The sequence below is a fragment of the Strongylocentrotus purpuratus genome, unplaced genomic scaffold, assembly GCF_000002235.5.
Source record: "Strongylocentrotus purpuratus isolate Spur 01 unplaced genomic scaffold, Spur_5.0 spur5_scaffold_12, whole genome shotgun sequence".
Lineage (NCBI taxonomy): Eukaryota > Metazoa > Echinodermata > Echinoidea > Camarodonta > Strongylocentrotidae > Strongylocentrotus > Strongylocentrotus purpuratus.
The window spans coordinates 25691686-25705642 of record NW_022145597.1 but is presented as its reverse complement, the minus strand read 5'-3'; the positions used below and the strand labels follow the sequence as shown (position 1 = coordinate 25705642).

The 13957-nt window shown below is 38.7% G+C and overlaps 1 protein-coding gene across 1 annotated transcript; it reads right to left on the bottom strand.

The window, feature by feature from the left end:
- Positions 1 to 400: 400 nt before the first annotated feature.
- On the bottom strand, positions 401 to 13583 carry LOC594691 (telomerase Cajal body protein 1). The gene is made up of 12 exons (XM_030982222.1): positions 13474 to 13583; positions 11964 to 12703; positions 11076 to 11165; positions 9954 to 10178; positions 9233 to 9323; positions 8022 to 8154; positions 6666 to 6758; positions 5664 to 5782; positions 4748 to 4851; positions 3672 to 3830; positions 2368 to 2544; positions 401 to 1650 (listed from the first exon to the last, which is right to left on the bottom strand). The coding sequence occupies exons 2-12, from the start codon at positions 12512 to 12514 to the stop codon at positions 1647 to 1649; spliced, it is 1746 nt and encodes a 581-aa protein (XP_030838082.1). The 5' UTR covers positions 12515 to 12703; positions 13474 to 13583; the 3' UTR covers positions 401 to 1646.
- Between the last annotated feature and the right edge of the window lie 374 nt (positions 13584 to 13957).

The following is a 13957-nucleotide window of genomic DNA, read 5'->3' as shown; positions in this document are numbered from 1 at the left end:
ATTTGTCAACCAGAAGGCACAGAGCACTGGCCAGGTGAGTTTGGTAAGTTTCTTAATGGGCGGGTGGGGCTGCTCAATATTTTTGGCTTGGTTTGACAGCTAGTTGATTTGTGGTATTAGGGCCAATTGATCATATAATTATGACCAAAACATGGGGAAATTTAAGAATACATATCTTTCATGTTGATTGGGTTAGTGCAGCTTACAGTCCGAGACAATATTTCAGTCCAGTCCCTAAACTTTTTATCTCCGTTTGGCCCATGTTTCAATTCAATTCAATTTTATTTCACAATATATAAATGTTTGTAGACATTAAACCATTACTCCTACTGTTGTGCCAACATCCATTATAGAATGTTGGTAAAGCCTACATATGAATGAAAAACAAGTCAGACAAATCTTTGCATTTTCAACTAGACCTCCTTCAGGCTAGATTTTATTCAAATATATACTTATTGCTATGATGCCACTTTATTACACCATTGAGGTTATAAAAATAATTGTTGGCAACTTGAGGAGGCAATGCTGACTTATTTGAGCCTCATCAGAAAATTCTGAACTGCTATTGATTAATAATGCCAGTGTTGCTTGATACGTTTTTTCCTGCAAACATACCAGAGTGTTAAGGGGCTTAAACTAGACTTAAATGTCTTTGAAGAATGCGTTTAGTTGTGTTTTATCCACCTAGTTCTTCATTTCATGGGTATGAAGAAACATAATAGATATATTCCTTTTTCAGCTCCTGAGTTCAAAGTGGCAAAATTGTGAAGAAAAAAAAAAGACTTGTAAGAATGCATGAGATTCCCCTTCTCAATCCACTCTCACTGTCATTGATTCTCCATCTCTTTTGTATACAGAGTCATGGTGAATAAAGAGCCAGAGTATCTATAGGCAATATGGACAGTGCGTCTTGTAAAAACACCCTCAGTTGTCCTGTTCTATCCATTTGGTTCTTTGAACTCCTCTCCCGGATATGAAGAAACATGGTGGATAAAATGCCCAAAGCTGCTCGATGCACAGTGTTTCTTGTGACAGTGTCTTCAGCTGCCTACGCCCGTTCAATTCCCAGTAATTCTTCACCCTGATGTGGAGAAACATGGTAGATTAAATGCCCAAATTTGTGCGATGTACTTCTTCAAACACGCAAAAAGGACAGTGCGTCTTGTGAGAGTGCGTTGAGCCTTCAATCCAGTTAATTCTTCTCCAGGATGAGGAAAAAGCAGAGATGACAAAATGCAGCATGTCATGATGGGCAGTGTGTCTTGAGAGAGTGCCTTGAGCTGCCCTGCCCTGTTCAATCCATGTTATTCTTTTCACGGATGAAGAGAAGCAGAGAGGATAAAATGCAGCTTGTCACGGTGGTCTCCGTCACGTCCTGTCCGGTCTGGCTGACATAGCTCAGCGTAACCGGATAAAATGCCAAAAGTTGCGCGATGTACTTTTTCAAACACGCAAAAAGGACAGTGCGTGTTGTACGAGTGCCTTGACCTGCCCTGGCCTGTTCAATCTGGGTGATTCTTCTCCCGGGTAAGGAGAGGCAGAGAGAATGAAATGCAGCATGTCACGGTGGTCTACGTCACCTCCTCTCCGGGCTGGCTGACGCTGCTCAGTGTAACAGTATTCAGCTATGGAATGACGGCCGAATATCATCTGCAATTTAAAGATTTACAGAGAAATTCCATGAAAAAGCATCCCATATGACATAGGTTAAAGGTTATAGGTCATTTCATCCAAAATGATAATTATTTTGATATAACCATCACCTAATAGTTCTTGTTGTTACCTTTACTATAAATCCCTGATCATGGGGCATAATAAATTGATAAAAGCCTTATATCTTAAAGACGCATAGGAGTGCCGTGGGCTTTCATGAGGAATTCGACATCATTCGGTTGTTTACCCAATAATAGGTGTTATCAATCTCCAGGATTAGCCTTCAGTTTTATGACCAACTGGCCATATGTAATGCTTTGCGTTTTCCAACCATCCCCTGTATAGTAAAGTCATTATCTTACATTTCCCTCACCTGAAGACTATCTGAGAGACTAGGGGGTATTTCTTGACGGAACCATGGGTTGGCTGTGTACGTGACTTGTACACCCATTGATGGTATTTCCACCAAGTCTGGTGTCAGTAAATTATAGATTTCTGCACATGGAAACAGACCACCCCTTCCTTTTAACGGAATTATATCACAGCATTGCCTTACATAAATGTGATTATGAAGTGAAAAAAAAATACATTGAATGACTATAAAATCTGACATTATATTGTGACTTCCAAAACTGAAATCTGTATGGATCTGTCAAAATTTACACAAATTCTCAAACGACTTGGTCTGAGATAAGTATTAGAATGACCCCATACCTGACAGATTTCCTCGGGCGGAGTGACCAGAGCTTGAGTGAATGGTCACTTGGCTGTACTGGGTCCATCTCCTCGTCACTGTCGTCTCCATCACTACCACCGGCCAAGCTCCTCCAAGGATTCTCCAGCCTCCGCTGACCGGATGCGGTCGCCATGACAGGCAGATGGGGATGAAGACTGGAGGGAAGACAAAGATGATGAAAGATGGGATATTGATTGGTGAAGCCCTCCACATATTGTATGATCCTACTATGGTCCAATTTTGGAAAAACTTTGCAAAATGTCATTAGATATATAAAGAATATCAAACAAATTTCCTGATTGACATAATAGTAATATAAATACTTAAAGGTATAGACCAGTTATGGTCATGCGGTTGCATCGTGAAAGAAACGTTGTGGAATCTATCAGGAAAGGTTGATCATCTAGCATATAAGTATAGGTGTGTACTGCGAGGTTCTGGAATCATCAAAATGATAAGAAATTTGGCCCAGTCTTGGTAAAGTTACAAGCACTGTACACAGAAAGATGTATATTGGACTATCCTATATCTATCCAGTCCAGAAATTTGAATCATCACGTATTAGTCAAAACATATTCTTTGACATGATTGGTAATAAGAACTTCCATTTCATTTTTTTGAGCGGGGGGCGTTTCCAAAACTGGTCTTTACCATTAATTCAAAATTGCATACTACGGCAGACTTTTTAGCCAGAGAAAAGGCTAAATCAGCTTCATTTCAGCAAAGGTCTTGCATGTACTACCAGCTGCAGTTGATATAGCCTTTACAAATTGTCATATCTACGGCATTTTTAGGGCCTGCAAATGAGACATAGTACCTTTAAAGGGTTTGGGTAGCTTTGTCTCAGATTCTGAAACAAAATCCTGGATTTAGCTCATGCTGCAATGATAATTATAAACCTTAAGGTCAGCCAGGAACCCAATGACTTTAACAAGCCAATCCGTTTGCCTGTCTGATTATCAAGATATTTATGATTGAAAAACTAAACCAAATTTTGCGTTTTCCTAACGGTTTTCTTAACTCTACAGTCTATTTGGGAAAACGAGTATGGTATAACCAGTCACTCAAAGATTTTTACTTTTACTTTTTTGAGGCACTTCTTGATCATTTTGAAGCTTAATTTGTTTAGGGCTTCAATATTACACAATATCACAGACACTGATAACACGTAGGGACATGCATCTCAGATTTTTCATTGTTAAACGATGCCTTTAAAGAAATCTTAATGTACGCTAGGATGCACTCGAAGCGGATGCAATGTTAGGGGAAGCTCTATCAATACCTGATGCCATTGACACAGTCACTGTGAGTCTTGTAGTTGTAGGAAGAGAGAAGGACTGGGTCTGAGTTACAGTCGTCCATGGATGAGGCGGGTGGCTGAGACGTGTCCCATACGCTTACGGTTCCGTTCTGGTTGCCTGATACAAGGTATTGCCCATTGCTGTAGTGTTGAAGAAATGAGAAGAGAGAGAGAGAGGGAGTGGAGGGAGGGAAAGGGAGTGGAGAGGGAGGGAGAGATAGAGAGGGAGGGAGGAAGGGAGGGAGGGAGAGAGAGGGGGAGGGAGGGAGAGGGGGAGGGATAGACGGAGAGGAAGGAGATAGAGAGTGGGAGAAAGAGAGAGAAAGAGAGGATATGGAGAGAGAAGAGAGAGATAGAGAGATAGATAGAGGGAGAGGGAGAGAGAAATGACAGAGGGGTACAAAAGTGTGATAAGAGAGATAGGGAGGGGGAGCGGGAGAGTGAGAGAGTAAAATATCAAGAAAGAGAGGGAGAGAGACAGAGAGAGAGAGAGAGAGAGAGAGGGAGGGGGGAAGAGAGAGCAAACATTTATTGATCCTCTTATCAAGGCATTACACTTCAGACCAGCTCAAAATCCTTCATTTACATGTAGAGGTGTTGTGGTCTGTAGGGGTGCTTTGGTCTGGTGGACAAGTCTCCAGACTAGACTGTGGACCACAAGGTACTGGTTTGAATCCCTGCTGCAACACTGAAATCCTTTGGCAAGACATTAACCTACATTTGCCACACTCGACCCAGATATTGTAAGATGGTACCTTCTATCTCTAAAGGAGGGTGGGATGGGCCCCCAACTCCCATATATTCAACAAATTGTATGTTACGAATAAATCATATCTTTTCCTTTACTTTCTGGGCATGAGATTTGCAGAGTGTTTTCTTCTTCATCTTTTCACTTTTCTTTCTCCCTCTTCTCCTTCCCCTTCTCCCTCTCATAATCCTCCCTCCTCTTCTCCTTCTTCTTCCTCTTCTCCTCTCCCTCTTCTTCTTTTGTAGAAGGAGGAGGGGAAACATTTAGTAAACTCCTTCAAATGTTGCTGATCAGTCTTCAATCATCTCACCTGTCTATATCAAAGTAGACCCTCTGATGTGTAGATACCTCTCTTAGAGCACTGTTGAGCACCTTCCCAGGGTTACGGACGTCCCAACATAGAATCTCCTTATCCTGTGTCAGTGGAAATAGAAAATGAAAGCTAGATAACAAAATTGGACCTTCATGGGCTGTCTACGATGAGAGAGGAAAAGAGCATCCAGGGTTTTGTATCATCTTTGGAACATGGAGTTCCATTACCATTGAGATATTTTGTTAGATAATATATTTATGATGATGACGGTGATGGTGGTGGTGATTAGAAGAAGGAGAAGAAGAAAGAGAAAGAGAAGAGGAAGAAGAAAGAGAGAAGGAAGAAGAAGGAGAGAAAGAAGAGGAAAACGAAGAAGGAGAAGAAGAAGAGTAAGAAGAAGAAGAAGAAGAAGAAGGAGAAGATGATGAAGAAAAAGGAGAAGAAGAAGAGGAAGAGGAACAAGAACAAAAACAAGAGGAGGGGAGGAGAAGAAATAGTACAAGAAGAATAAGAAGAGGAGAAGGAGGGGGAATAGAAAAGGAAGAAGAAGGAGGAGGAGAAAAAGAAGAAGAAGACTGACCACCTTCAAGTTGGTTAATTTCTCTACCCATGACCTATTTACAGAAAATTCATTTGCCAGGTTTTTCCTGACCTCCAGGATAGTTTGAACCCTGTATCTCTCTTCCACATACCCTCCTATCATTTGTAAGCCTCATTCATTTTTCCATCCAGTAATCAGTCTTATAACGCTTTCATAACTACCTCGAAAGTCTATTAGCAACGATGCAATCATGACCAACGAAACATCATAAGCTCTATTCATTTCCCCATTCATTATCTAACAACCACTATCATCACTACCCCGCAAGTATATCAGCAACAAAGCACTCATGGCATAAGAGACAGTTCTCACCTTTCTCCCTCCACTGTAGAGTCTATTCATGTCTGAAGAGAACATGAGATGGGTTACTCCACCACTCTGTCCCTCAAGAAGGCACACCAGGTTGTTGTTGTCGTTTGTATACAGACCAACTGAAGAACAAACAGAAGCAGAAATGTAATAGTTTATAAACGCTTTCTCAAACTATTAGTTGGCCTTGGAATAGATGAACTGATTATTAATTTGTTGTAGAATGATAAGCAACCCTACAATATCACACATATCACACATATGATTTACAAAATCGCTTTACGAGGAGGCACGATAGCTCAGTTGGTAGAGCAGATGTCTAGTAATCCAGTGACCCGGGTTCAAAACCAAGTCGATGTGCTAGTGTCCTTTGGTAAGGCATTAATCCTCATTACCAGGTCCCTCGGAGAGGACCTAAAGCTGTCGGCTGTCGGGTTGCGTATTAACAAGCATTTATGCTTTCTTAGCAGCCAGGTAAAATAACCACCACACATATCACAATTTTCAAGTAAAGTGATAGGTGCTTACTTATATAAAATAATGAATTATATACAATATTATAAACCATAATACACCATTTACAAGATCGAAAGAAAGTATCTCTGTAATAATTCCACAATCATTACAGCACAGATATTTACCAAATTTTGAATGAGAACCTGATGCACACACCCGCAGTTCATTATATAAGCCATTACATGTACTAAAATTCAAACATATTTACATTTACACTTTAATAAAAACCTTGCAATCAATTGACAGGATTTACAGAAATATTGCTTAATTAATCACACAACTGTGATGACAGAGATATTTACCTGATTTGGAGAAAAGAACCTACTGCATACATTTTTTATCTACAATTCATAATTAAAGACATAACTCAACATTAAAAGACATTCACAACTTACAATCTATATAGAACACGATATTAAATATATAATATTTACTGAAGGATCTCATGGTAAACATTAATCACACAACTGTGATGGGAGAGATATTTACCAGATTTTGAGTAAGAGCCTGCTGCATACATCTTGAGTTCAGGAGCCATGGCAAAGCAAGAAATGATTCCAGTCTGTCCATTCATACTCTTCTCTGTGAACCAAACAAAAGTTGAAATTTAAATCAATCCACAAATGTTTGGATCCCTGGCAGGCACTGACATTCTCTTGTAAGTCATTAATCTACATGTGCCACTCTCTACCCAGGTGAAGGAAAGTTGGGTAATGGATAGGAAGAAATTTATTGCATGCTTGGGTGTTGTATCATGGTAGCTTGGATCATACCAAATTATGATTATAAGGACCTCAGGAAGAACAGTTTTATTACGGATAAATCTACCTGGGTTAAGATAATAAGTATCAGTACTGATGGTGGAGCAAGGTTGACGATCTGAACATAACTTTATCTCTTACATCACCAATTATATATGAAATCATATTGGTATTTTTACCTCCTTCGTCTAGTATTTTATACACCAGAGAGGAGAGCAGCAATAACGATCAAATGCCATGAAGACATTTTCTTGTCTGTTTCTAAGTGCATTACATCATACACACACCAAACTTGGTGAAATTTCTTGAAATTACTAGTTGTTGTGTGTATCTAAACTCTTGCATGCAGAAGCAACGATACTCTTTGTCCCACAATGAACTTGCTGGGGAGTCTTGGAAAGCTTTCTGTTAACTTTAAGATTCAGAAACCATAATGATGATGTTTCCTTTCTGAAGATCGTGGAATGTACGAGCTTTACGTCAGCCACGTTGGTCGTAAAAGCAAAGTCCACTCTTGGTGATTGCAGAAGTGTCGTAGTCGAATTGTTTAAGCCCTTGACTTGAAATTCAAGGTCGTTATTCAATCCCTGATATGGCACTAATGTCCTTAGGCAAGGTATTAATCTTCATTTTCCACACTCGACCCAGGTGAGGTAAATGGGTACCTGGCAGGAATTAATTTCTTGAAATGCAGGAGCGCTGTAATGGCAGCTAGGTTAAAGCTCGGGTAATAATAAATTTGCCTTGGAATAGAATTTCTAGATAGACGGTGCTATAGAAATGCCTATAATTATTAAGTATCATTATTGATAACATCCCTAATGGGGTAAATAGCCAAAGGATGTCAAGTTCCTCATGAAAACTGACGACTGTAGAATAGGGACTTTTTGTTTTACACGACGAGAGCGTGGACTGCCGCGTGTGCCATTGTGTTAAGGCACTGGGCCGTGCCCGGCAGTGCCTTAAAAGAGCGTCACATTACCTTAAAAGGATGTCACACGTGGCGGTCCACATTCTCGTTGTGTAAAACGAAAAGTCTCTAATATGATTGATAATAAACAGGTAGAAATTGTAAATCACTTACTTTTGGTGGGAACGACCTCACACTGTGAGCCTGGCCTGTCTGTGTAGAAAATTCTGATAGTCTTGTTAAAACCACAGAAGATACGTCGTCCGTTCTTTGAGAAGCAGAGCGAATGTGGGGTGGAGAGCTCATCCTGATCAAAGAAGAGACAAGAAAATAAATAGAACATATTCATAATTTAATCAAATTTAATGCATAAATCTTTGTTAAGTGCTGCATTCCCCCCTTACAAATAAATGTATTTCAATAGTCAGAATGCGATTTGCATACATTAATTGTTAGGTAGGACAAACATTATAAATTTTCCTACCTTACAACACAGAATGTGTTGACAATTATCAATAAAATGTATAATAATGTACTGGATTTTAAAATTTATACAGTGCTTAATAATAAGAGTTTAAACAAATAAACAAAAAAGAGTTGACCCCTTTGATTGTTACAAATACTTCAGGTTGAAGCTATAGCAGAATGAGGTTTGCAACCTTGCAATTTGAAAGATGTCAAATTTGAATGGAGTAAGTTTTGATTTTATGGTATTTCTCCATACTATTTGTCCAAAGTATAGTTTTGTTACATTTTATGTGTTATGAATGGAAATAAATTTGTATTGAATTGAATTTAATATAATTCTGATGAGATTTTTTTTTTGCAAACCAGGGCCACACATCTGGGTAAAAAAATCAGTAATTATTTCAGAACACAGCAATGTCACTATGACTTGCAGCTTAACTTCTAGAGCACCTCCCATTAGCCAGAATAATGAACTATTACCTAACCCTAACCTCCTTGTAAACCTCAATCACAAACCTATATTATATATCTGTTGACAAAAGCAACTGTCGCCCAAGCAATAGACCAGTTCAAGGTTAGCACATGTCCCAAAGGACCCTGAATATCCACAGATCTTCAAAACATGAAGAGGTCCCACTTTGTACATTTTGAAATAATCACTCCTACAGCGATTGGAGGTGCTACATAAATAGCCTTTGTTTCCCCTTTTCAAAGAATACTTCCACCTGTGTATCATGGAGTGCATAAATGAATAACGGTTACATAACTTTCATGAGCATTCAGTGTATTTTGTCTCCATGTTTTTCACAATTTGGTCTGCAATGACCTTTATCTGCTCATGCTCAGACGGCAACTACAAACTAGCTTATTGTCACCAGAGTGATGTTACAGGAGCATATTTTGGATCATCTACTCACCACTGAATTAATAGGCTTGTAAGTCCCTCTGAGCTTGCCAGTGAATGCATCCCATAAATGAATGGGATGGTCTCGACTTGTGCTGGCCAAACTGATTTTGGAGAAAGAAAAAAAAATGATTCACATTTTCTTTAGTATCACTGTTCTGATCTGCTACCATGTAAATTCTGAATTTGCAGCAATTTTTATGAATCAGGGATTACCAGGTTGCAAAATAAGAGGAATAAGTGTTCAAAATAAATCATGAGACATGAGTTGAAATCAAATATTTAGTGTCCATTCAGAAATTTGTTTTTCACTGTTAAAGTTTACAAATCAATTTACAAAAAGAAACAATCATAATCAAAGAAAATTACATTAATGGTAAACTACATGTACATAACAGCTTTAGTTATGAATTCATATTACTTTTAGTTATACATTCCTAAAGTAGCATATTATTTTGTATATCATAATACTTTCAATCAGGGCTCTGCATGTAGAAAAGAATCAGAATGGTTTTATCTACATGTATTTTCTCATCATTCTCAAGAAGTACATTCGTTGATTGCACTTTTTTTCATTTCATGATGCATATCTATATCAAACAGTTTGATGACTAAATTCATAATTTTCTTCTGAAGTTGATTACTAATACAATGTATGCATTTGCAGGTCATGGGACCTTTAAACCCTTCTTACGATATGTCAAATTTTGCTATTTTCGACAACCAATTCATACCAGCATGTTTCTGGCAGATAAGAGTCCATCTTTGGATACCAGCAGTAGTCATAGATAAGCTCTCCCTCATGGATCTGTAGGACAGACTCTGGCTCCCTCTCTTGGTCCGCACTCTCATCATCCGTCTCTGTGCTGATGCGGTGCCCGTATGCTTGAGGTGGAATGTTAAACAGCCGCAAGGTTTGGTCCTCGCTGTTGGTCAATATGCACAGCCCATCTGGAGACCTGTAGAGTACAATCACATCATGTAAACCTGTCTATTAACTGCATTGTTTAAAAATGTTAAATCTGAAAATGCATGGCCTTACATATTATCAGTGCCTGTGATATGGTGTAATATTGAAGCCCTAAAAAATGAAGTGCCACAAAAAAATAAAAATCTTGAGTGACCGGTTTTACCATATTCATTTTCCCCAAAAGACTGTAGTGTGAGGAAAAGGAATTTTTAAATTTCAATTTGCAATCATAAATATCTTGATAATCAGACAGGCGATCAGCTGGAAAAAGTCATGGGGTCCTGACTGACCTAAAGGTTTATGATTATCATTGCAGCATCTAAGACAAAGTTACCCAATTCCTTTAAAGCTAATCTTAAGCTCTGGTATGGGCATCGTATGTTGAGAGAACATGGCTACAATTCATTTAGGATTGTTTCTCCTGCAGTAGATTGATTGTTTGAACCTGTAAAATAAAAACCTCACAAAAATTTGCTTGAAATCATAGGGACCTGTGTTAAGCACATGGTGTCGAGCCTACTTACCTTGATTTCTTTACGGTACCTTTCTATACTCGTTACTCAGCCCCTAAACATTTTCTAACAAAATCGTTTGGCACATGTTATTTATTTGTTATCTTTAACATTCAGTGTAAGTTTTGTTGGATTCTGTTAGAAAAAAAATTCTATCATTACCAGAACTCAAGCATGTCCTTAAGGAGTTGCTGGACCTGTTTAGTTGTCCACATTGGCAAAATACCCTCAAAAGACAAAGTACATTGAAACATGCCATAAGACCACTCAGGGGAAATATCTTTTGTTCTTCTAAAGCATTTAGATTTTCTGTACACAGTTAATCAACAGAGCTGGTATAACTGGATTTCATGATCTCCATAGTCGATACTTGCCATTTGCATCCTTTGAGGAAGTTGCCTTTCACCGTATTGAACTCTGCAGACATCTTTGCAATCAGAACAGGCTCCTCAGAAAAGTTGAAGCTGAGACAGAGAGAAAACAAAAAAGAGATGATAAACAACCTGAAAATGTCTCTAATGTGCATTCATTATTTGATTTGTGAATAACGAAGAAATTCAAAATATTTACCATATGTACTAAAATGCAAACTGTAATGCTGACAATTCATATTAAACCATCACCTATAAACAAATGGTACAATTTTGAACTAAAATAGTATGCCGTGTGTATCAATCTATGTCTATTTTGTTTTCCATTCATGGAATTATTATCTTAACAAACAGAAACCAAGGAATTTCTAAACATTTGACAAAGGAAATATCCAGGCAAATGTCTCATCAACACGCAGCTAACTTCAAAACGAGAAACATTTGGGGATTTGTTAAACGAGAGCACTTTTACCAGCAAGAAATTTTTGCGAATTGCACATATTCAGTGCAGTATCAGCTGTGACTGATTCATTGCGTAGCATGAAACTTTTGCGAGTTCACCTGAAGGACTCACATACTACTTCTCTGGTTATACAGTATGCAAAGTGCCTGGTAAACTTCAATGGTGGCCATGCAAAGCCTTTTGCAATGTCTCTTCCGGTGGTCCGACATATATTCAAACAATTACTCTAGGCTGTATTCCTTCAAAGATATAGGGTTGATTGGGTTAGGATAGGGTTGCAACTGGGTTATATGAAAGGTTTAGTTTAAAGTTCAAAGTTCAAAGGTTAGATATAGTGTTTGGTCCTGGGTTGAAGCTAGGAGTTTGGTAAGTGTAAAATATTGTTGCCAGAGCACTTGTCAGACACCTGTCTCTTTCCTTACACTGACCTTTGACTATTTTCTGCTTCCATGTCTGTATCCTCCCACACTGCATCCATCCCAATGTCTGCCGGCTCCATTGCCGTTACCATGGCGATCTCATCTGCTTCGCAATCCTGCCTCTTTTCCGCCACATCCGGTTCGCTCTTCCCAGCAGTGTCTGCTGCATCTTTCTCCGAGTCTGCCAACACTGGCGATCTCTCTAATTTCTGCTTTTCTGAGTCTGCTAACACTGGCAATCTCTCTACCTTCTGCTTTTCTGATTCTGCTGCTGACTTTCTGTTGATTGTTTCCCCTTCACTATCATGCCTCTTTTCCGCAACATCAGGTTCGCTCTTCCCAGCAGTGTCTGCTGCATCTCTCTCCGAGTCTACCAACACTGGCGATCTCTCTAATTTTTGCTTTTCTGAGTCTGCCAACAATGGCAATCTCTCTACTTTCTGCTTTTCTGATTCTGCTGCCAAGTATTTGTTGATAGTTTCTGAAAGGACATCTTGGGGTTCTGCGTCTTTGTTATCCGGAAGAGACATTGTGCTTGGTATCTGATTGGAATCTGTCATCAAGTTCTTCTGAGAGCTGGCGTTTGTTTGGAAACTTAAAGCGATGTTTTCATCAGCTACTCCAACTAACTACAGCACCACCCCTCTCTGACTCAATGATTACTGACTTTGTTGAAGTACTGCCAATGATTGCAAATCGTCTCCATTGCCACGAATTGCAATTTCATTCATCCCTTTTTCTTAGATGATCTGCAATTGCAAGTTAAGATGATGATTAATATGTGGAAACTTATATTAGTGAGCACTTCGATTTTTCTGATTTTTCTAACTCAACACCCCCCCCCCCCCCCCCCCCCTCCCTTCCGTTGGGCCAAAAGAAAATTGCATACGATCTCCATCTAAGGAGTTCCCCCAAAGTTGACAGCCCTGGATTAATACAGTTGATAACTTCGGACATGCTCGCTCCCCCACACCCCTTCGTCGGTACGGTACGGTATGCAATTGTATTGTAATCGTGCAGCAGTTTGCCGTGAAACCTGTGACTGTGAGAAAGTGAATAGATCTATTAAATGTCTTCGTTTTTAGCAAAAAATACTCCAAAAAAGATAAGAAAATTGACACAAAAGGCTCAAAGGAGTAAGAAATATAACAAAATTTATATCATGACCATTATTTGAACAATCGATGAAGATTAAGTAGATTTTCTGGTATGTTTTAGTAGGGTATCTCCACGCGGGAGTCACGGGTCAAAAATAGATACCAAAGTACACTAGCCGCTAGCGCCACGTTCTCTTCGTGATTTGAAAGCGAACATGAACACTACACCAACATACACGAATGGGACTGGAATGAGTATGAGACTCAAACAAAGAAATGCAAAGAACTCGGATAATGGTGAAAATGTAGATTAAAAAATCATGTCTTCCACAATGTCCACTTCCATGCACTTATTTACATTCAAAATTATGTTAATTAATGCATTAGTATTTAAATAAATAAATATTTAATTAAAAACCTACCTAGGCCGAGGGTCTACACTCAGCTACCGCAATTCAGTTTCATTTTGCCGCTTTTAGCTATAGCGCCATCTCAGCCGTGACTCGGCGACTCGAAATTATTGAGATACAAAAATTGATTGATTGATTGATTGATTTTTATTCGACAAGCTTCCAACATACAACAATATACAATAATAACAGATCAAAAAAAGTCAGCTTGAACAGGATAACCCACGAAAGCTCGAGAGCTTATTTCCAGTGGGGTCCCTTACAGACATGTATAAAATTAATAAGTTAAAATAGTAATATTTACAGACAGATAAGAAAATTAAAAGAACTACTTATTAAAGATAATAATAATAATAACAACATTAAACTGATGATAGAAATGATATTAAGTACAAGAAGAAAAAGAAGAAGGAGAAAAAGAAAAAGAGGAGAAGGAAGAAGAGGAAAATAATGATGAATTTGTAGAATTTCTATAACGTACGAAAACATAAGTATA